The 23338-nt window shown below is 44.7% G+C and overlaps 1 protein-coding gene across 1 annotated transcript in view; it reads left to right on the top strand.

Moving 5' to 3' along the window:
• Window positions 1-23338, top strand: part of PALLD (palladin, cytoskeletal associated protein) — a 551568-nt gene that overhangs the window by 313560 nt on the left and 214670 nt on the right. Inside the window, exons 8-9 of the mRNA XM_075347256.1 lie at window positions 6889-6912; window positions 19170-19289. Coding sequence (XP_075203371.1) covers window positions 6889-6912; window positions 19170-19289 — 144 coding nt within the window. The remainder of the gene's footprint in view (window positions 1-6888; window positions 6913-19169; window positions 19290-23338) is intronic.

Raw genomic sequence — 23338 nt, 5'->3', positions numbered from 1 at the left:
CTTCCTACTGGCGTACGCTATTACCCTCTCTCTGCCTCCCTGTACCTGGGACAGAACTGCTCCCAGTCCCACGTTGCTGGCGTCTGTGTACAGTATAAACGGTTGGCTGTAGTCAGGGTAGGCCAGAATTTCTTCTCCCGTGAGAGCCCCTTTCAGCCGGACAAAGGATGTTTCCAGTTGGCTGCTCCATTCAAATGGAGGGCTCTGCTTCTTAGCCTGCTTCGGCTGGCCCACCAGGAGATCTTGAAGGGGCGCTGCTATCTTGGTGAACCCATCAATGAACCTTCGGTAGTAGCCCACCAGTCCAAGGAACTGCCGCACCTCCTTCACCGTGGTGGGTCTTGGCCAGTCCTTAATTACCGTGACTTTCTCCGGATCAGGTGCCACGCCTTCTGCGCTGACCACATGACCCAGGTACTGTACCTTTGGCTTCAAGAGGTGACATTTGGACGGCTTGATCTTCAGGCCATATTTCGACAAGGACTCAAACACTTCTGCTAAGTGCTTCAGGTGGTCCTCATAAGTCTTGGAGTAGACTATTACGTCATCCAGGTACAGCAGCACGGTTTCGAAGTTGTGGTGGCCCAAGCAGCACTCCATCAACCTTTGGAATGTCCCTGGGGCGTTGCAGAGCCCGAATGGCATACAATTGAACTCACAGAGACCCATTGGTGTCGTGAATGCAGTCTTCTCCTTGTCCGCCTCTGCCACGGGAACCTGCCAATACCCACTGGTGAGATCCAAGGTGGAGAAATAGTTAGCTGACTTTAAGGCTGTTAGTGACTCCTCTATTCTGGGTAGTGGATAGGCATCTTTATGTGTAATGCGGTTAATTTGCCTGTAATCTACACACATTCTCATTGTACCATCTTTTTTCTTTACGAGCACTAGTGGAGCTGCCCAGGGGCTACAACTATCTCTGATAACCCCAGCCTCCTTCATTTCCCGTAACATTTCCTTGGCACACTGATACTGTGCGGGGGGTACAGGGCGGTATCTTTCTTTAATGGGATGATGATCACCCGTGGGGATTTGATGTTGAACCCCTTTCACCTGCCCAAAATCTAGGGGGTGTTTGCTGAAGACCCGCTCGTACTCCTGTACCACCCGGTAAACCCCATGCTTTTGGTGTGAGGGGGTGGAGTCGGTGCCCACATGTAATTTTTGGCACCAGTCTTCCGGCTGCCCCTTGGAGCCATTGTCTTCCGCCTGGTCGGACGGGATCAAGGGTTCCACTGCTTTAATGGTATTGTTGCTGACAGTGTACAATTTTGCCACAGTGGCATACCGGGGCAATTTGGCCTCCTCCTCCCCACAATTCAGGACACGGACGGGCACTCTCCCCTTGCGGACGTCCGCTACCCCTCTGGCTATCAGGACTCCAGGCCTACTGTCTGAATACATTGGTTCTACCAAGGCATGGTAATCCTGACCCTTGAGGCCTATTGCTGCCCGACACCATATCAACATTTCACTTCTTGGGGGTATTACAATGGGGAGGGGGTCACTTACCCTCACACTGCCAATTTCTCCTCCGGCCAGCTCTACCTGCTGCCTCCTCATCAGGGCTCTGATCTCCCTCTGTAGGACACGCTGCTGCCCGGAGCTGGCAGTTTCAGACGCCTGTTGTAACAAAATTATCACTTCGGCAATACAATTTTCTATCACATTTGTACCAAGAGTTAGCAGTGGGTCAGATTCTTTGCGATCAATATCTACAATTATCATCCCCTGACATGGCAATTCCACCCGCCCCACTTTAATGGTTACTTCTTTGTACCCAATCTGAGGTAAGGGCTGACCATTACTGGCCACAATTGTTAAATCATCATCTGGGCCATGGTCAATGTCTGAATCGGCCCAATATCTTTTGTACAGTTTGTGGGGGATGGTTGTTACCTGGGACCCCGTATCCAGGAGGGCATTCAAAGGGATCCCATCCAGCACAATAGGAAGGACCGGTCGTCCTCCCACATACTTGCTGCGGCTGGGGGTTGAGCCGGGCTTCCTTACACCTGGGGGTCGGCTCCTGGCCCCAGGCTCGGCCCATTTAAAGGACAGCGTCGTGCAATGTGGCCCGCCTGGTTGCAGTTGCGGCAGATCGGTTGTCCTGTTGAATCGTACCGGTCTGTGTCTCTGCCTCGGGTCGGCGGAATCCTTCTCTGTCGCATCCATGGGACGTCCTCTGGGCTGGAGGCCAACTCGATTTTCGCAGGCGAGGGGGTCATTTGTAGAGACTGCACGGTCTTGGCAAGGGCAGCCACAGTCTTGGTCAGCTCCTGGACCTGTTGTCTGAGCTCCGCAGTGGGATCCTTATCCAGGGACTGCGCCTCAGCCCCTGCAGTGGCTCGTGTTGCAGGCACCACCCCGGGGTACGTGATAGCAGGAGGCCGGAGGGGTACTGGGTCATTCGGCGTACATTCTCTCAGTACCCTGATGGCCTGGTCCTTAAACTTGGCAAAGTCCAGAGCAGGGTTCTGCAGGACCAGGATACGCAGCTGGGTCCTGTGGGCATCTGACAGGAGCCCCTCTATGAACTGCTCAGTTAGGAGTTTGTCTTCTTCACGTACACTCTCTGGGTCCACCTGTTTAACTGCTTTCAGGGCCTCTTGCAGGTTTAGGGCATAGTCCCTTATGCTGTCTGTGGCCCGCTGCTTGCACCCAAAGAATCTCATCTTTATCTCTGCTGCGGTGCGAGTGTCAAACGTACTCTTTAGCTTGGCCAGTATCTGGGCTGCTGTCCCTTTATCTGTATCAGGCCATGACTTCGCTTCACGCTGGGCTGCGCCGGCTAGCTGTCCCATTAATATGCCCACCTTCTGGCTCTCAGTCAGCGGATACACCCGGAATAAGCTGTGCAGGCTTTCTCTGAAGTCACTCAAGGTATGGGACTCCCCGGAGTATTGCGGCAGCCATTCTGCTCCCGGTATGTATGGCATGGTGATCGGCATTACCGGCGCTACAGTGGGGGCCGGGGCGACGGCGACTGGGATTGCTTCTGCTGGTGCTGCGGCGTCTCGGGCTATGGCAGCCACCTGCCCTCCCTCTGAGTCGGACATCTTCCTCCCCCTTAGTGAACCTTACCAGGCTCCGTTCACTTTTCAAATTTTCTTCCGGGTCGCGCGGGGTTAACAGCGCTCTGCTCTGATGGCGCGCTCCCTTCGCGCTCTTTGTCAGGCACGCCCCCCTTCTTCCTGCGCTCGGCGAGGCTAATGGCGGCGGTGGTCTGCAGCCAGTACACAGTCTTTTAAGCACAATTCCGGCAGGCGCACAGTACCCGGTGGGACCGGGCACGAAATCCTGTTCGTGACGCCAAAATTGACTCGCCCACCCCAGGGCTATGGGACACCCGGTGCCGGGCCGGACTAGTCCGGTGGTAGTCAGTGGTGGCTGGGCCCGGCTCCGTGGCCCTGGTGGGTGTCAGTTGAATATGTGGCTTGCTTGTTAATGGTTGTGTTCGTGACGCCACCTGTGGTCTGCGGCTATTAAGCCGCCGCTGCTGTGTGAGGCCTCCGGGATGATGATATAGCAGCTATGGTAGTACTGCTCCCCACAGGTGGAGCAATGCCCGGGGCACAGTTGGTGCTTGTGAAAGTCTATGGTGCTGTGTGACTAACACGGTGCAGGGCCGACAGGCGAGGAAAGAACCAGGCACAAACAACAGTCTCTTTACCTTTTCCTCTTTTACTCTGGGAACAGTCCAGTCCTGGGAGACCGTTACAGGTGGTGATGGGGATCCAGTCGGCCTGGAAGTACTTGGGGTGAGCTTTCTGGCCAGCTGAGTATGAGGCCTACTCCTGTACCTTTCTTGGTGATGATAGGACCCTGCTTCTCTGAATCCAGCAATGGCCCTCTTCGCTGCTGGGACCAATAGCACGTCCCTTCCCTCTGTAGGTGGCTGCGCAGGCCCACTCCCTGGTGCTTCTCCGCTGGGGTCCACACCGGGCCCTGATGCTGCAGCTGTACCTTGGATGTGTCTGGGCCAGGGGCTTGCAGCTCCCCTGCCCTTCGGATTCGGCTACCAGGGACGGATTTTATACCCTGGCAACCACAGACTCCGATGTCCGAGTCTCTCTGCTGCCTCTCAGCTACTCCTGCTTCTCTGGGCCAAACTGCTCCAGCTCTAGGCCCCAGATTCACAGGACAGCTCACTCTGTGTCTGTTCACTTCTGCTGCTCCCTACAGACTAACTAACTCCTCCCCCAGGTCAGGCTTAAGGAAGCTCCCTGAAACTTCAGGTTCAGAGCTCCCCCTACTGGCCTGAGGGAGAAACTGCGGTGGATGTTAACTTACTGGCCAGTAGATTTCCCCATTACCTCCAGGCTCAGCATTAACCCTCAGGAGGGCAATGCCGTTGTGGCGACCAGGTCCTAGGGCGCCACATGATCACCATAGAAATACCTTTATTAGAAATAACATGTACACAAGGTTGACAAAAGAATAGATTAAAAACACCTAAAATGATACTGGGCTATGGCTCAGTGGTTAGCAATGCAGTCTTGCAGAGCTGGGGTCCTGGGTTCAAATCCCACCAAGGACACCATCTGCAAGGAGTTTGTATGTTCTCCCTGTGTTTGTGTGGGTTTCCTCTGGCTTCTCTGGTTTCCTCCCACACTCCAAAACTAGTGTGGGTCAAAATAGTGATAATACCAGATATTCAATATTAGATTGGGTCTTCCCTCCTCCTCTTATTCTTTGCCCTATTGACAGGTTCCTCTTTATATCTATTTTGCCATCTTTGGGCCCATGTTTATTGTTACTTGCGGCAGCTTAATCCTTCATGCATTTATATAGGTGTCATATAATTGTTTGCATTTTTAAAGTAAGTGCTATGTACATCCCACTTTTTTAGTGCCCTCATACCCCCCCCCCCCCTTTTTACTGTTAAACATACCACAAGCTGCAAGTTAAGGCCCAGTCACACTAAACAACTTACCAGCGATCCCAACAACGATACAACCTGATAGGGATCGCTGGTAAGTTGCTAGGAGGTCGCTGGTGAGATGTCACACTAAGCGACGCTCCAGCGATCCCACCAGCAACCTGACCTGGCAGGGATCGCTGGAGCGTCGCTACACGTGGAAGCATGCTGCGCTTGGTAACTAAGGCAAATATCGGGAAACCAACCCGATATTTACCTTGGTTACCAGCGCACACCGCTTAGCACTGGCTCCCTGCACACCTAGCCACAGTACACATCGGGTTAATTACCCGATGTGTACTCTGCTACGTGTGCAGGCAGCAGGGAGCCGGCTTCTGCGGACGCTGGTAACCAATGTAAATATCGGGTAACCAAGAAGCCCTTCCCTTGGTTACCCGATATTTACCTTCGTTACCAGCGTCCGCCGCTCTCACGCTGCCAGTGCTGGCTCCCTGTTCCCTGCACTCCTAGCCACAGTACACATCGGGTTAATTACCCAATGTGTACTCCGGCTACGTGTGCAGTGAGCAGGGAGCCAACACTGACAGCTGAGAGCGGCGGACGCTGGTAACGAAGGTAAATATCGGGTAACCAAGGAAAGGGCTTCTTGGTTACCCGATATTTACATTGGTTACCAGCGTCCGCAGAAGCCGGCTCCTGCTCACTGCACATTCAGTTATTGCTCTGTCGCTGTCACACACAGCGATGTGCGCTTCACAGCGGGAGAGCAACGACCAAAAAATGGTCCAGGACATTCAGCAACGAGCGGCGACCTCACAGAAGGAGCCAGGTTGTTGCTGGATGTCACACACAGCGACATCACTAGCAAGTTGTGCCTCAGCAGCGATGTTGCTTAGTGTGACGGTACCTTTATCCTGATACAGAAAAGTCTATCTTGTCATCTAACTTGGCTTGTTCATTTCCTTGTGTAGTGAGTGTCCAGTTACAGTTTTCTGTCTCAATATACCGTATATGTTTCTGTTACCTGCTAATGTTAAAGGGGTATTCCCATTTCTAAGATCCTATCCCAATATGTAGTAGGGGTAAAAATAATATTAGCAAATACCTCCAATTAGAAATGTAGTATGGTTTTTCTGACAGAGCCATGTCTCTTACCTCATGTGAAGGGCATTACAGTAGCTTAGATATCCATGGCTACAACCACGAGCAACTAACTGTCATTATATGCGTGGTCGTAACCATGGACATCTAAGCTAATGCAATACCCTGCACATGAAGTAAATGACATAGCTAATCAGGAGAACTATATTACATTTCTAATTGAAGGTGTTTATTAGTATTATCCCTACTACATATTGGGATAGGATCTTGGAGATAGGACTAACCCTTTAAGTTTAAAATGCTATATCTAGAAACAGAAATTTGCTATGTGACATAGTGTTTGCAATAAGACTTCTCACTATAATCCATTTCTATATGAAGTACTAGAGGAGCTGTTAAAAATAAGCAGCAGATTTCTACATAGCGTAGTAACGTATGACTAGTGATAGTATTGGACCAATCATAAAGGGATTGTCACCTTGTGATTTTGTGAAAGTCTCATCCACTGTAGTGGCTACATAGAATATGGAAATGGCCAGCAGTGGATGTCTTCCTTGGAGCCGCCAAAAAATCAGTGGATCCGGTGTTGTATAATCTGTAGCAAAACCAAAAAGGAATACAATCCCAGGCTCCTGCGCTTAGGGTCAATGATCCACAAATAATGCATTTCAGGGAAAAAATCTTCATCAGATATGAATGTCTGACCTTAATATCTGATGAAGAGGTGCTTTTTTTTCCCTGAAATGAATTGTTTATGGACAATAAATCATCACTGACCCTAAGAACAGGAGCCTGGGATTTTTTTCCTTTTTATAGTGAAGCGATGTCATGTCATCACTTTTTAGAATCATAGATACTTCAGTGACTCCTAAAACATCATATATTTTTCTGTTTCCATCCAACAGAACCACGCTGTGCATCTGAACCAGGTAAGCAAATATTAAGACCATTTCACAATATATTATATAGTTTAATAATCCTGTCACTTATTAGCTCCAGTGTAGTCGGCTTTGCTGTATATAGATTGCCAGGGCTCACATCAGTCCTCATAATTAATGTGGCTCATAATGTAAATACAATATCTCAGGTGTTGTCCAGTCTTCTGCTAAAAGTCTGTCAGAATTCTCTTGTGTCGCTGGTGAGACCATGCAGTGATGTGACCGCATGTATGCGATTTGTGTACATGCAGTCGCATATCAACTAGTCGTGCATAGCCTCTCTCAATACAAGTAAATTGAGCAAGGCTCAAGGTGTCTAGTCAGAATGTGCCCGGAATTATGGAAATCACATATTTGCGGTCACTTAACCACCTGCTCTTACTGAAAATTCAGGAGAATCCTGACAGCATGTGACACACGCGCTGTAAATTTTCAACAGAAGACCGTATACTTTACATGACCACTGAATGGTGATACACTAGGCGGAGTGTTTATCCAGACACTGTTAGACTTGCGCAGCCGCAGCGTAATCTTATTTACTTACATTGCCGAAGCTACGCGGCCACAGAGTCTCTACCCAAACACTGTTAGGTATGCGCAGCCGCAAATCGGAATAATGACTATGACACGTCCTCTACGTCTTACATACCCTAACATGGACACCTGTACTGCGCACCTGGTAAAGTTCATGTCTTTATTATTTGTATATATAAGAAGCCTTCTCTGACTACTGCCTACATACCTATCCTTGAGAAAGCCACACTGCAGGTGTCGATACAGTATATGTGGGCAGGGGCGTAACTACAATAGGTGCAGGAGTTGCAATTGCACCTGGATCCTGGAGCTTAGGAGGCCCAAAAAGTCCCTCTGGCCTATAAGCAAAGACCAGTACTATTAAAGACTTGAAATTATTGGGAGCCGTGTTGGAGCTTTTGCATTGGGGCCCATGAACTTCAAGTTACGTCACTGCATGTGGGGTGATTCCCTTTCTCATTCTATTCCTCCAGCCTCTGGCTCACAGTTCCTTGGCATCAATTTGCGCCCTTACAATTGGATATAGTATATTGCCTACCAGTTTTTTCTTCTTTAAAGTGTGGCCACACTGACAGATTATTATTACTATCTGTATTCTCATCCGATATTTTGGTCCTCTATTGTTAGAATTATTTCGGCATAACCTCATCCTTACGTACAGTCCCATCAGGTCTGTATGATTTAATTTGGTCTAATTATCTAGTGACTTTTCCCTTCCAAATATGTACACCCCACACATGCCATTCGTATGGTTACATTTTCACTTTTTCTTAATTTATAGCAATCTCTTGTTTTGTGTGGATATACTGTGTGGACATATTATACTGGGATATTTCACAGTTTGATAACCCTTTTACAAGTGTTTACATTATCCATTCTACCTTATCGTATCAGATTTTGGCTGGATTGTATTTATTGCCCTTTTTTTATTGGTTGCCACTGGTAATACCATTTTTTTATGTATGAGCTATGCCTGGTAGCTTTAGGATTGGGGTTAGCCTTATTATGGGCATTCCCCAAAATGTTTTTTGTAGCCTATGTGCGCTTTTAATTGTTTTTAGTTGCCTGTCAGGTCCTTGCTTCATGTTGATAAACTAATATATTTTTGTGGTGATCTCGGACTTTTGAGTATATTTTCTTTCCCTCTCCTCACATCGATATAATATGCTCATCTCAACGATTCCTAAAACATACTTTCCTCAGGTTGAAGCTGCCATTCATTCTGGCACCAAGGATCAGCTATCAGGTTCTGTTTAGACCATACTTGATTAAGTGGCCTCTCAAAAGTTTGCTTTTTGTCATCAACTTTTTGGTTAGCCATGTAGATATCAACCACTGAGGATTTACAATTCTTATTTTTTCTATCTACTGGCTAACATAATTCAAAGATCTTTTGACTGTCTGTAGGAACCCTTAAAGTTTATTCCTGTCCAGTATAGAATGTGTAGGCTCCCCTTGACTGATTCCCAATTCATCATTTCAATCAACAGTATGGCTGTTTTTCTAGGAGACTCACGTGGGTGGTCAGACTGAAATAACCTGGCATTTTGACCTCTTGGGCCAAGCACCCATATCATATGCTGCTCCACTGAATCCCGGTAATGCAGGTGGATGATGTATTGATGACTTACAAGTAGTTATAAGAACCTTTAGGTGTTGACAGCAATGTCTATTTGCTATTGATCCTAAATAACCTATTAGTAAATGAGAATTGTGTCATATCTAGTGTTGAGCGGACCCGGATCTGAAAAATCCGGATCCGCACAGTTCGAGGTTCCGATCCGAGTCCGAACTGTACCCGGAATTATTATTATTTTTTTCTCTCTCTCTCCTCTCTCTCTCTCTCTCTCATTATAGCCGATCCGCTCAACTCTAGTCATATCAAACAGGGCAATTTGTAGACTGATAAGGTAGAGGTAGTTATACATTTCTAGTATGTGATCTTTCAAGTAATAACAATCACTAATCAAGATTATTCTTAGTTAATTTATTTTCTTCACAAAGAGCCTTTTTCAGACGCTTTTTTTGTCCTCTCATGTCACTGTCACTTGTGATACCTAAACCTTTGCTAGAAAGCATAACTGAAAAAAAATAAACAGCATAACAGTAGAATAGCTTACTTAAGCCCATCAAGTTTTCCAAAAATGGCCGCCGTCACATATTTCATGATGCAACACATTCTAGTCATGCAATATGATGGGTTCCAGCCTGAAGAAACACTGCTCAAGCTAGATGTCTCTGAGCCACGTAAGAGCAGATTCCTGTCAGGCTGAGGAGCAGCATAGTGAATGAGCAACTGATCTTCTCACTCAGCCTGACAGGTTTATAACTGGAAATGGATCAAGGCGGAAGCAGGAGAAATAAAAAACTATTCTCAGCTAACTGAGCAAAAGCTGCTTTTTTTACTCCTGATTGAATCCTCGGGGACAAGCACTGAGAAGTAAAGGGGACAAGTACAAGTACAAGATTCTATTGAAATGAGCATTACTACTTTTTTCATGCCTTTGTCACTCTGTATTTGGTTATACAGGTATGGACATAACGATCTGTGTAACATACATATCCTCATATTTAATGTATTGATATTGGGGTTATGGTGTGATGCCTTTCCAAAACCACAGTCTCAGGATGGCTGATACGGACAGGATAGGCGAACCGCTCACTAAGCAGGATTACGAGAATTTGGAATTACACAGGGACCTTGGAGATCATTACCTGTGGAAGGCTGCAGTCCAAATGGGAGTAGTAGTCCGGCAGAGTCAAACCAGAAGATAAAGAACAGGGACAAAATCAGCAGACAAGGGTGTAGTTAGAAAATCAGGCAGAAGTCAAAACCAAAGATGGCAGCAAGGTACAAATACGGCAGGCAGGAGAGTAGTCAGAGCAGGCAGGGTCAAAGCAGGAATCAATAATCAGAGTCGGGAGAACCAGAGTCTAGTAGGAATACAATCTATATCTGGCAATGGCTAGCAGACAGAAGAGCGTATTAAAAGGGTGTGGTGTCTTCCTATTGGCTGTAGCTGAATGGTGGTAACTTTGGCTGGAAGACACACGCCACCTACAATCAGCCAGTGGTAATGCAGGTGCCAGGGAAACCCATCTTAGTGGATGAGCGGAGCCTGCGCCCATCAGAGCCACTGGCACGACTCCTCTCCTATCACCAGCACAGTTCATTGCGGGAATACGGCGGCGCCTGGTGACTGAAGCAGAAGTCGCAGGAGTGGACTCCGGTGAGGACGTGACATATGGGCATTATAACCACATCTATTGTCTGTATCTATATGGTTATTGACAAAAATAGTCCAGCACTTGCCCCTTATTGTGATAGATGAAGACATTTGGTATGCAATACTGGTTTAGTGAATCTGTGCATATCTATTCTTAACTAGGGTGATCCTAAGGTGTCCAGGGCCAGTTGTCGTTGAGTGGTAGCACCAAGTCGAATGTTAGGGTGCCAACCCCAGCGTTAGGTAGGCTTACAGATGTTTAGTGCTCACTAGGGTCAGTTAGCCACCTTTATGAGTATGTTTGCCTCTGAAACATCCTTCACACATCTATTTATATTTTTAAACCTGAGAGTGCCTAATTTAAGGGGTTTTAACTAATTACAAATGAATATAATTTTATGTTTATTTTGTAATTTGGATCCTATATGTCTATTTTTCTTTTTGGTTTCTTATACGATGCAATCCTTCTCCATGCTCAGTTGTAATCCCATTCTACTCAGTCAGACGGACAAATTTACAGCGGGGTAATAATGAGACTGACTGAGCAGAACAGGAGAACAACTGAGGTCTGAGCAGGACTGAAGCAGGAGTAAAAAGGTTCAGACAGCCAAGGAGAGGGTTTTTTTCTCCTGCTTCATCCCTGCTCAAAGTCCAGTAACAAACCTGTCAGGCTGAGTGAGGAGATCAGTTATGTTAGTTCACATTCTGCTCCTCAGACTGACAGGAGCTTGCTCCAAGATCGCTCAGAGACATCTGTCTTCATCAGTGTTTCTTCCAGCTGCAACTCATCCTAAAGCGTGCCTAGAAGAGGATGCTGCCTAAAATATGTGATGACAGACATTTTGAACTTCTTGATCCCTTTCAGTGTCAATGCTAAATGTAGGATCTTCTCTGAAAAGACATGTTCATTCTGAATCATTTTTAAGTGATCAAAAATAGATATTTTTAGAGATGATGCTTCTTGAATTGCTCCATTTCTCTTGAATCTTTTAAACCTGAAAGATTGTTATTAGCGTTATTAGCATTTTTTTTATTATTTCCTGAACATTCTCAGTGGTTTTTGTTCCCATTTTTTTGCTTTTTTTTTTGGGAGGGGGTGTCTTTAGATGGTAATTTTACAGACATCTTTTTAATTCCATTAAATATTGAAGAAGATGGTAGCATTTTTTTTATACAAAATTGTTGACAAAATGCTCAAAATGTGATCAAGGCTTCTTTTTGTGCATCTTTTATTTGCTTTCTATTGTAAATTATTGACCGTCTTCTTAGCAGGAGAAGACGCCGGAAAAATGTACGTCACTTATTTTCAATACTTGCCGTTTAAAGCCTGTCCATTCTTTTGATGTTTTCTAAACATTTCCAGCATTTTCTGATGTTATCAGAAAATTACCCATTGTTTAAATCAGGGATTTGTGTTAAAAATAAGTTTTTTCCCAATGGCTGCGGGGGCCTTTTTAGATTTTTGCTTGCTTTTGTTTCAGGAAATAACACATGTACATGGACATAGAGATAATGAACAGATTCTGACCATATCTTTGTATTGAAGCATCTAGTGAGTGTATCCTAAGGGTACCGTCACACTTTAGCAACGCTCCAGTGATCCCACCAGCGATCTGACCTAGTCAGGATCGCTGGTGCGTCGCTACATGGTCGCTGGTGAGCTGTCAATCAGGCAGATCTCACCAGCGACCAGTGACCAGCCCCCAGCCAGCAGCAACGCGTGGAAGCGACGCTGTGCTTGGTAACTAAGGTAAATATCGGGTAACCAAGTAAAGCACTTCGCTTGGTTACCCGATATTTACCTTGGTTACCAGCGCACACCGCTTAGCGCTGGCTCCCTGCACTCGTAGCCAGAGTACACATTGGGTTAATAAGCAAACCACTTTGCTTATTTACCCGATATGTACTCCGGCTAAGTGTGCAGGGAGCCAGCACTGGCAGCCTGAGAGCGGCAGACGCTAGAAACCAAGGTAAATATCGGGTAACCAAGCAAAGCCCTTCGCTTGGTTACCCGATATTTACCTTGGTTACAGCTTACCGCAGGCTGCCACATGCTGGCTTCCTGTTCCCTGCACATTCAGATTGTTGCTCTCTCGCTGTCAAACACAGCGATGTGTGCTTCACAGCGGGAGAGCAACGTCCAAAAAATGAACCAGCACTGTGTGTAACGAGCAGCAATTTCACAGCAGGGGCCAGATCCCTGCTCAGTGTCACACACAGCGAGATCGCTAATGAGGTCACTGGTGCGTCACAAAAACCGTGACTCAGCAGCGATCTCGCTATGTGAGAAGTACCCCTAAGGTCATAGTGAAAGGACCAGGGTCAGCTGTGATATCGCCTATTGTGATTGGTGGATCCTCTGTATAGAGGTGTTACCTGCCATTGTATCCTACCTCTGATGATAAGGAGCTTGATGTAAACTATATCTGAAAGGACAGGAAGAAAGAGCCTAAAAAAGCTTCAATGGCTTACTAATGTTATGTTTAATAAAGATCGTGATATGAAAAACATTTAAGAAAAAAAAAATGTAAAAAAAAAATATACGCAATACAAAAAGTTAGTTAAATGAATAAATCATTTTCTGACTAAAACTTCCCTTCCATTGAGAAAAAAGTTGTGTAAACACCACTTTATCTGGCTAAAAAAAACTGATTACAACTGGATCCGTTTGTTTTTTTTATCACTCAAGTCTATAGAAAAAGTATCTGTTATATTGACATCCTTTTTTCTTTCTTTTTTACTATTATTATTATTATTATAGAACCATTTATTTCATAGCGCTTTACATGTAAAAGGGGTATACATAATAGGGACAAGTACAATAGTCATAAACAATACAAGGCACAGACAGGTACAGGAGGATAGAGGTCCCTGCCTGCAAAGGCTCAGAGTCTACAAGGGATGGGTGAGGATGCAGTAGGTGAGGGTAGAGCTGGTCGTGTGGCGCTGTATCAGACTGAGGGTTATTGTAGGTTGTAGACTTGTCGGAAGAGGCAGGTCTTCAGGTTCCTTTTGAAGCTTGTCAAGGTAGGCGAGAGTCTGATATGTTGTGGCAGAGCATTCCAGAGTATGGGGGAGGCACGGGAGAAATCTTGGATGCGATGGTGGGATCCTTCATTTGAAAATGATCTGTTTTTTTCTTATTGGATAAATTTCAATTGGAAGTAATCAGATGACTATTTAACAGATCTGTTTCCCATAGACTTCTATGTTAAAAAAATGTATCCAGTTGAAATCAGATATTTTAGCTGGACAAAAAAGTGGTGTCCGCATAGCTTTTTTTCTCAATGGATTGCTGCTGGATCCTTACTAATGGAGGATTACTTGACTTATGAACATAGCCTTCCTTATGTTGTATAGCTTTCATCTGTAGACATTCAAGCATTCTACAATGGAATTGATATATAGGATTACAGACGTGCAAATCTGTGCCCAAATAACTCACATTGACCTGCATGCATATTATGTGTCTATAATCTAATGACAGGATATCTGTTTTCCCAGCAAACCAATGTCTATGGTCAGAAAATTCCTTACCATACGAACATACACATGTAGATAAATAGGACATTAATAGTGATTTGATCCAAATTCCTGGGATTTTGCTACTGTAGAGGCCACATACATTCACCTACTGATTTCCTTTACTGGATTGTCCACTTTTAATAGAACTATTGAATCAGTGATAATTCATAGAAAACGTTTCACAAATTAACAACCACAATCTAATTAATATACTGTATTTGCTTACTGTTTTCCAGTAATATTTTTGTCTTAAAGGTCATTTTTCTTTTTATACTCTACCAAATCCATAATTACGAGTACTTAGTATTTTGATCTATATACAGTATATCACAAAAGTGAGTACACCCCTCACAGAACCCTTTTGGGCATTTGTGGGCATTCTTAAATGGAAGGTGGAGGACCGCAAGCACTCTAACATTCACCAGTTCCGTGATGTGATGATGAAGTGGTAGAGGATTCCAGTGGCTCCTGTGAAGCTCCAGTGAACTCCATGCCCAAGAGAGTTAGGGTATGTGCCCACGATCAGGACTCACTGAGTTTAGAACGCAGCGAGTCCTGACCGGCGGGGCCGCGTGTCTCCCCTGCAGGAGAACGCAGGAGACCACAGCTGCTTGTGCCCACGATCAGGGTTCTGTGCACTGTGGTCTCCCCCTTGTGTTCTCCCTAAGGTGGACGCATATGATTCAGCATCAAACAATTGACATGCTGCGGTCTGGAAAGACGCACCGCAGGTCAGTGTTTGCTGTGGACAAAAGAAGCAGAGAGGGCACAGAATTTCTAGAAATCCCTCATCTATGCTTGTACTGTACAACGCAGCATTATGCACACAGCTGAAGCATGCTGCGTCCAAAACGCTGCAAATACTAATCGTGGGCAGGCACCCTTACGGCTTGAAAATAATGGTGGTTACACAAAATATTGATACTTTGGGCACAATTTGGCCATTTTCGCTTAGGGGTGTACTCAGTTTTGTTACTTGTGCTTTAGACATTAATGGCTGTGTGAGTTATTTAGAGGACACACCAAATTTACACTGTTACAGTATACAAGCTGTACACTGACTACTTTACATTGTATCAGTGTCATATCTTCAGTTTTGTCTCATGAAAATATATAAGAAAATAGTAACAAAAATGTGAGGGGTGTACTCACCTTTGTGATATACTGTAGACATAAGGTATGGAAAAGTATAGTATAAAAACAAGATAAATACTATAAAAAAAAGAGAATTAGAAGTATAATAGAAGATATATAAACACATAAAATGATATCTACTTCACAGGATAACACATATAGATTCCGGACATGAATGGATGCACTTGGATTACAGAGAATGATTTGTAGTGAGGATTATACATTTTTTTCACACTACTCATCAGGAACATGCATGTGTCATACAGCAAACGTTGGTAGCTCATTCATAAAGCCATGTTATTGTTGCCTTAGGGAGTGATTTCCTCACAGACGGTAACTCATCGCTTACTATGCCGTCCTTGGAAGCGTCCCTACACGCCCGCACATACATAGAGCCTGGGGATCCCATGTTCTCCTCTGGCTAATGTATTCTCCACTCGTTCTGTCTAGACGGAAATCGCACCGTATCACAGCCTGTTTTGTGACTTAATAAACAGTCCAGTTGTGTAAGGCATGCATCCGGGTTTGTCATCTTACCTGATCTGTTCTCCTTTATGCTTCTTTTGACACAATGCTGATTGAAGTCTTCAAAGCAGGGTTTGTAGGGGAAAATAATGAATCATTGGCCAGCTGTTGCTTTTACCCATTACTCAGCTGTCTAGAAACAGGACCTCTCCAATTTCTGCAGAGTATTGTCTTCTTAGTGACAAGCAAAAAGAAAAGTGCTTTTATTAGATAATCGGGGAAGAACTTTATTATAATGTCTAAACCATATCTACTTTTTTTTACGACATTGGCAATTACTTTCTCCTAGTAATCCAAAAGTTCAGATTCTAAATTAAAGTCTGCGTTGTATTTAATGGCAACCTTGCATGGCCCCAGGACATAAGCAATTTGCTTGTCAGGCTTCTTAGACAACTGATATAATCTAAAGTAGATAATTGCATTGTTAGGAGAAGACTCTTTCACAGGGACACTTATATTCTGTTTATTGATCAGTGCTGCCTACCCACAATTACTATCATGTGTAACGTATGGCTAGCTACCGTGCAAAATGTGGGCTTTCAAGTGCTTTTTATATTACAGGGCTATTCCCAATATAATTATCTCCTATTCATACGGGATAACTTACTGAGCAATGGAGGTCCAACTACTGGGACCCTTGAAAATCGGGACCCTTGAAAATGGAATGGAGATGTGCATGCTCAACCTCAACTCCATTCTCAATGGGACTACTTGAAATAGCTGAGCATTTGACATGACTTTCTCCAGAGGCTGATATAGGTTTTCTGGCATCGGGGCAAGAATTCTGTTTGGCTCCCCCTCCTCCCACATTCGGTTTTAGTAGTCGTCATGTGACTGCTTACAAGCAATTTTCACACTTAGTCATGTATTGATGAGCTGCTCTTCCTAATTCTCTCAATGTTCAGTGAAAAACTACAGTTCCTGCTTCATAGAGAGAAACAGGAAGAACAGCTTGATGTTATGTGACCGTAAGGGTCCCGTCACACGTAGCGCCGTTCGAGCGATCCCACTAGCGATACAGCCCGGCAGGGATTGCTGGAGCGTCGCTATATGGTCACTGGTGAGCTGTCTATCAGGCAGATCTCCACAGCGATCAGAGACCAGCCACCAGCGACCCGTGTAACGACGCTGTGTTTGGGAGCCATGGTACACATCGGGTAACTAAGCAAAGCACTTTGCATAGTTACCCAATGTGTACCCTGGCTACGTGTGCAGGGAGTTGTCTGGCAGCCTGTAACCGGCGTATGCTAGTAACCATGGTACACATCGGGCAACTAAGCAAAGCGCTTTGCATAGTTACCCGATGTGTACCATGGTAACCAGTGTACCGCCACTTACAGACTGCTAGACGTCGGCTCCCTGCACATTCAGATCGTTGGTCTCCCGCAATCAAATACGCTGAGGCACAGGGGGAGACCAACGAGCAAAAATGGTCCTGATCGTTTTGTAACGATCAGCGACCTCGCAGCAGGGGCCCGCTTGCTGCTGCTTGTCACACACAGCAATATCGCTGGTGAGGTCGCTGATATGTCACAAAACCTGTGACGTTTCAGCGATCTCACTATGTGTGATGGGGGATTTAGAATAAAAATCGCATGAGTGGAGTGGCCATGTGATGACTGATGGAACTAGCATATGAAGATGAATTCTGACAGTGAGTGCATTACTCACTGTTAGGATGGGCATGCTACAATGCTTCATTTTATAATTAAAGGGCTTGTCCAGGTTTGTGATGAAAGTCTGCAGTCACTCTAGAAGACTGCAGACTTCTGAATTCTCTAGAGTGTACACTGTACACATTTCGGTTTCTCCCATGTCGGCAGCAAGAGGTCCGGTTATGTGAGCGCAAGAATTCAATTTGCATATTTCTGGCCAAATTTCAACTAGACGTGTCCTGCCTCACTCATGTCACTTGTATTGCGCGAGACCAGGCATGTCTAGTTGGAACATACCTGTATGTGTGCAAGTCACAAAAGCGTGGTTATGTGATCTCTCACTCTCGCCACCAGCATGACTGCAGACTTTCATAAAAAATACTATGGACCATGACGCACAAACTAGCTACGAGTCTCATGGCCCAAACTTGACAGTCTCATATATAAGGCTGTCATGTTGGAGTAAGGGGACCCCTATTCAGTGAATGCATCATGGTCCATACTCAGACCATGATACATGAATGTCTGAATTTAGCCTTAGACACATCCAATTGCAGATATATGCTATATTTTTGAAAACCATAGAGAGATTTTTTCTAGTACCACATTGAAATGAGAATTATTATGAAACCAAATATAATAGTCTCCATAAAATCATTATTAGATCAGATTATCAGATGATACCAAGATCATAAGAGACCGCCGTGGTCAGCTAGTACTGTGCTAACCCCTGTGAAACCATCATTAAATCTACACTCAAAATGTTCTCAATATTCCAAAAACTTGTATTTCTTGTTTAGATATTGTCTTGAGATCCTGAAGGTGTACCATTGCTCTTCTACTTCTCATGGATTGTTCACTGTATAGACCATCGCATTGTTTGGATAGGTGACTTGCTCATTGCTGGCATGGCTCTGTTGAGTCAGCAGTAAGTGATACCACATCTTGACCTTAACACAACCGCAACAGTTTAATAACATGGAACTCAGCTATCTTAATGGGAGATATTATATGACTTGACTGTAGTTGCGTAAAAAGAGTTCTTTATTGGACATACAGATAGAAACACATGGGCTGAAGACAAATAGATTACATACTATGCATAGACTACAAGAACGACAAATGTCTTGTACCTACATTATTTTTATGGGGGAGAGAAGTTATTAAAGTCTGCTGAGCCGAATACTGCTGGGCGTAATATGGCAATATATCAATAATGTCCTAAGAATTCGGCGGTTACAAGACTGACTCATTCAGAATAATGAACAGTGGAAAATATAGCTAGGGCCTGTATACTGTATATAATGGAGGAAATGAGGATATAATGGAAGTCAAATTATTTATAGGACTGTTTAGAACTTTTGTGCCAGGAAAGTTATTTCAAGACAGAAGTAAAGTACATTTGTCAGCAAAATGTTAAAAAGGGGGTGTTATTAATTGAAATTGCAGCTGGCTAAACCCTGAAATATATGAATGATTGTGTGTAATATGTAAAGGGTACAATGGTTTTCTATCTAGTCTGACTATAACATGTATTAGAGTGCAAGCTTTGGGTAAAGTGATCGGAAACCTCACTGTGGTGCAATAATCAGAAAGTCGGAACTTGTTCAAGAGAATGGCTGTAACATTTGCTTTTTGCATTTTCCAGAGGAGATCTGTACACTGGTGATTGCGGAGACGTTCCCAGAAGATGCCGGTGTGTTCACGTGCACAGCAAGGAATGACTATGGCTCGGTGACCTGCAGCGCACAACTCACCGTGCTTTCTGGTAGGTCACACCAGTTTTAGTATAACAGTCTATACTGACTGATCCAAAGACAGAAACACAGATTTAAGGCTACAGTGATGCCTATGGTAACATTATTCAGATTTTACTGAATAATGTGTGAATTTTCTAAGACTTATTTTTTTCTAATATGCTCCTTTTAAAAGTGAAGATCAAAAACAACCCTTTTTTTGACTGGTGGCAAAATAATTTAGAAGGTATCTAAAGCCAAGGAAAATATTTCACAGATTTGGTAATGTTAATGTAAAGTCTGGGGGAGTCAAGATACATTCTGGGTTTGTTTTACTATCAGTATCACATTCTTTAGCATCCAGGGTGATCCATCTTCTGCCCCGTCCAAGCCATCTTCCTTAGGCTAAACTATTCCCTAAGATGGATAATTTATTATCTAGAAGTCATACTAAACTATTTTGCTAAGATTGGAACTGGGAAAACTGTTATCTTATTAGTCATTTTTTTAAATAATGTCAATTTAATATGCAGGGCGGGACACAGAAAATAGTTACTAACAGTGTCGGACTGGGGTGACAAGAGCCCACTGGTAACACTGAATTTTGGGGCCCACTGTTCAGCTACATACATATATTACATTATCAGCATTCACAAATTTACCATTTAATAAACTGGGCAGTTGAATAAATACCGTATTTTTCGCTTTATAAGACGCACTTTTTTTCCCCCAAAATTGTGGGGAAAATAGGGGTGCGTCTTACAAAGTGACTGTAACTTACCGGGCAGTAATGCGGCGGTGGAGTGAGTCACAGGAGGCTGGTGCGGCCGCCATGGATCCCCGGCAATCGGCTGCGGAGGCGGCCGCCATGGATCCCGTGGCAATCGGTTGCGGTGGCGGCAGCCATGGATCCCCCGGCAATCGGCTGCGGTGGCAGCCGCCATGGATCCCCCGGCAATCGGCTGCGGTGGCGGCCGCCATTGATCCCCCGGCAATCGGCTGCGGTGGCGGCAGCCATGGATCGCCTGGCAATCGGCTGCGGTGGCGGCCGCCATGGATCCCCCGGCAATCGGCTGCGGTGGCGGTCACCATAGCCGAAATCTTTATCTGCGCCTGCGCTGCCTCCAACGCGACTTCCGGAAAATGGCTGCGGAGGTGACGCAGGCACAGATGGAGATCTCGGAGAAGCGAGATCTCCATCTGCGCATGCGCTGCCTTCCGTAGCCATTTTCCTGAAGTCCATCGCGTTGGAGGCTACGCAGGCGCAGATAGAGATCGCGGCTCTCAAAGATCGCGATCTGCGCATGCGCGGGCTCCATTTTAGATCTCCGCAGCAGCCAGAGACTATCATAAGAAAGAGGAGAGAGAGAAGAACGATTCTCCCTCTCCTCGCTAGGGCTGGATGCTGATTGGTGGAGACAACTTCTGCAGAGCTGCCTCCACCAATCAGTGATCTGAGCCTGACAAATGTTATCAGTTGAACGAAGGGTCCTAATAGGTGAGCAAAAAACACTGAAGGGGAACAGAACCCCCATCATCAGCCTTCAGAATATACTGTATCAATCGGTGTATTCAGAAGGATGATGGGGGCTGTAGTCCTTTAGTGTAAACACTCCAGGGAGGGACTAATGTAGTGGCCAAAGTGTTAATGTGACTACCACCCCCCTCATCTTTCAGAATACAGCCATGTATGGTATACAGTACATGGGTGTATTCCTAAGGATGAGGGGGGTGGTAGTCCCAGATCCCCATAAAAGTGCATCATGCAGGTCCCCCACAGCCGTGTCATCCACGGATCCCACATAACAGTGCATCATCCACAGGTCCCCCATAATAGTGTGTCATCCACAGGTCCCCATAATAGTGCGTCATCCACAGGTCCCCCATAATAGTGCGTCATCCACAGGTCCCCCATAGCAGTGCGTCATCCACAGGTCCCCCATAGCAGTGCGTTATCCACAGATCCCCCACAGCAGTGTCATCCACAGGTCCCCCATAATAGTGCGTCATCCACAGGTCCCCCATAATAGTGCGTCATCCACAGGTCCCCATAATAGTGCGTCATCCACAGGTCCCCAATAATAGTGCGTCATCCACAGGTCCCCCATAGCAGTGCGTCATCCACAGGTCCCCCATAGCAGTGCGTTATCCACAGGTCCCCCACAGCAGTGCATCATCCACAGATCCCCCCATAACAGACCCTCCTGTTGAGTCTAAATTGTTAAAATAATGTTTTTTTTAATTTTATGAAAATGTTTTAGCACACTATTTGGCTCAATTCTTTTTTTTTAATTTTCCTCCTCTAAAACCTAGGTGCGTCTTATAATCAGGTGCGTCTTATAAAGCGAAAAATACGGTAAATGATGAGATGCGGCCATTGACTGTATACAGAGAACCAAGTGTATTGTACTAACTGCTACTCATATAAGATGGTGGTTGACAAACTCATGCACAGGAGCCCACCAGGGAAATCTCCTGTCCCTCTGTGGGCCGGTCCGAGCATGGTCACTAACACCAGCCTTATTCCTAGTAGCCCTGATTCATACTGGTTAACATATATGCATATACCGCATATACAACAGCCTCTCAACAGAACGGAACGGAACGGGAACGCAAGTGCCACCTACTGAAAGCAGAAATCCTATAGGTCAATATTGACCCTTAACCACTTGCTTCTACATACAATTTTTGCTTTTGAGTTTCTGTTTTATCCTCCCCTTCTTCCAAACGTCTTACGGTTTTTAGTTTTCTGTCTATGTAGCCATACAAAGACACTCATTTTACCATATAATTTATTGTAAGATGGGAAACAAATACCAGGTGCAGTGAGATTGTAAAGTAAAAAATGCAGCTGATGGTTTTAGTAATACCAATGAAATTTTGATCACTTTTTATTGCATTTTGTAGGCAGGAGTGATGACCAAAAAACTGCCATTCTAGGTTTTTAATTTTTTTCTAGTTACGGCATTTACCTACCAGTTGTTTAAATTTATATTTTGACTTTTATGGACACCCCTATGCTATAAAAAATGTAAAAAACAGAAAACCTTTTTTTTACATTATGTATCAGTCCTTTTAGGGGATTTGACCCTGCGATCATGAGATTGAGTATTATTTATAGTGCAATATCTCCATATTGCAGTATATAGTGAAAACCATGAGCTTCAGAAGAGTACCAAGATAGCAGTAATGTTGGGACTTCAGCAGCCCCAACAGTCATGGTAGCCCATCGAAGACCTGCAATCTTGCCATGGTGCACCAATGGGAGCTGGTAAGCCCGCATACCGGCGCTTTTTTATTTAAATGCTGCTGTCAGCTCCAGCACTGTGGCTTTTAGACACAGATGCCGGCTATGTTTACCTGGTATTTGCCACATGTGGAGGAACCTCAACTCTTGAACCCTCTCCTTACGCGATCACTTCCACCAATCACGTATATGAATGGGACATTGAACTAAAGGGTTAAGGAGCCTTAATACATGAATTAGTATATAAAACCAAACCAGAATCTCCATTTGCATATAGCTATTTCAGGGGTTCTACCCCCTCATCGATACAATATTTCCCAGGGAACATAGCATTGGCTATAATTCTCCCTACAAGATTTACCAACTTGATTTTTTTTATATTTTTGGACGCTTTATTAAAAAATTGGGGACAGATAATATTTTTTACATACACATTGGAAAACCATAAAAAATTGATATTTTAAGTGATATATGGCCGCAGCTCACAATTCTTATATGAAGGCATTCACTGTGACATCTAAACTGATAATTACAGTCATAATAATCCGTATAACTTAGAAAAAAAGCATGGACACATGAATTTTTTTCAAGGTAGAAGAGAAAACGCCTTATTTTACAAACTATCCATGAATTGCAGGCTGTTCGGCCACCCTGATCTGTTTGCCAGCTAAACAGCTTCCTTAAGGAGAAACATTAACTTTTATATCAGCCATAAATACAAAGACCCTGATTCATCAAGACAGTCGTGATGAGGGAACATGGTGGAGCCAGAGTCATATACTGTTTAATGAATCTGGCGTCTTAAAAGTGGCATTCACCTCCATATGTCTCGGC

The sequence above is a fragment of the Anomaloglossus baeobatrachus genome, chromosome 1 (assembly GCF_048569485.1).
Source record: "Anomaloglossus baeobatrachus isolate aAnoBae1 chromosome 1, aAnoBae1.hap1, whole genome shotgun sequence".
Classification (NCBI taxonomy): Eukaryota; Metazoa; Chordata; class Amphibia; order Anura; family Aromobatidae; genus Anomaloglossus; species Anomaloglossus baeobatrachus.
This window is presented reverse-complemented; position numbering and strand designations above follow the sequence as displayed.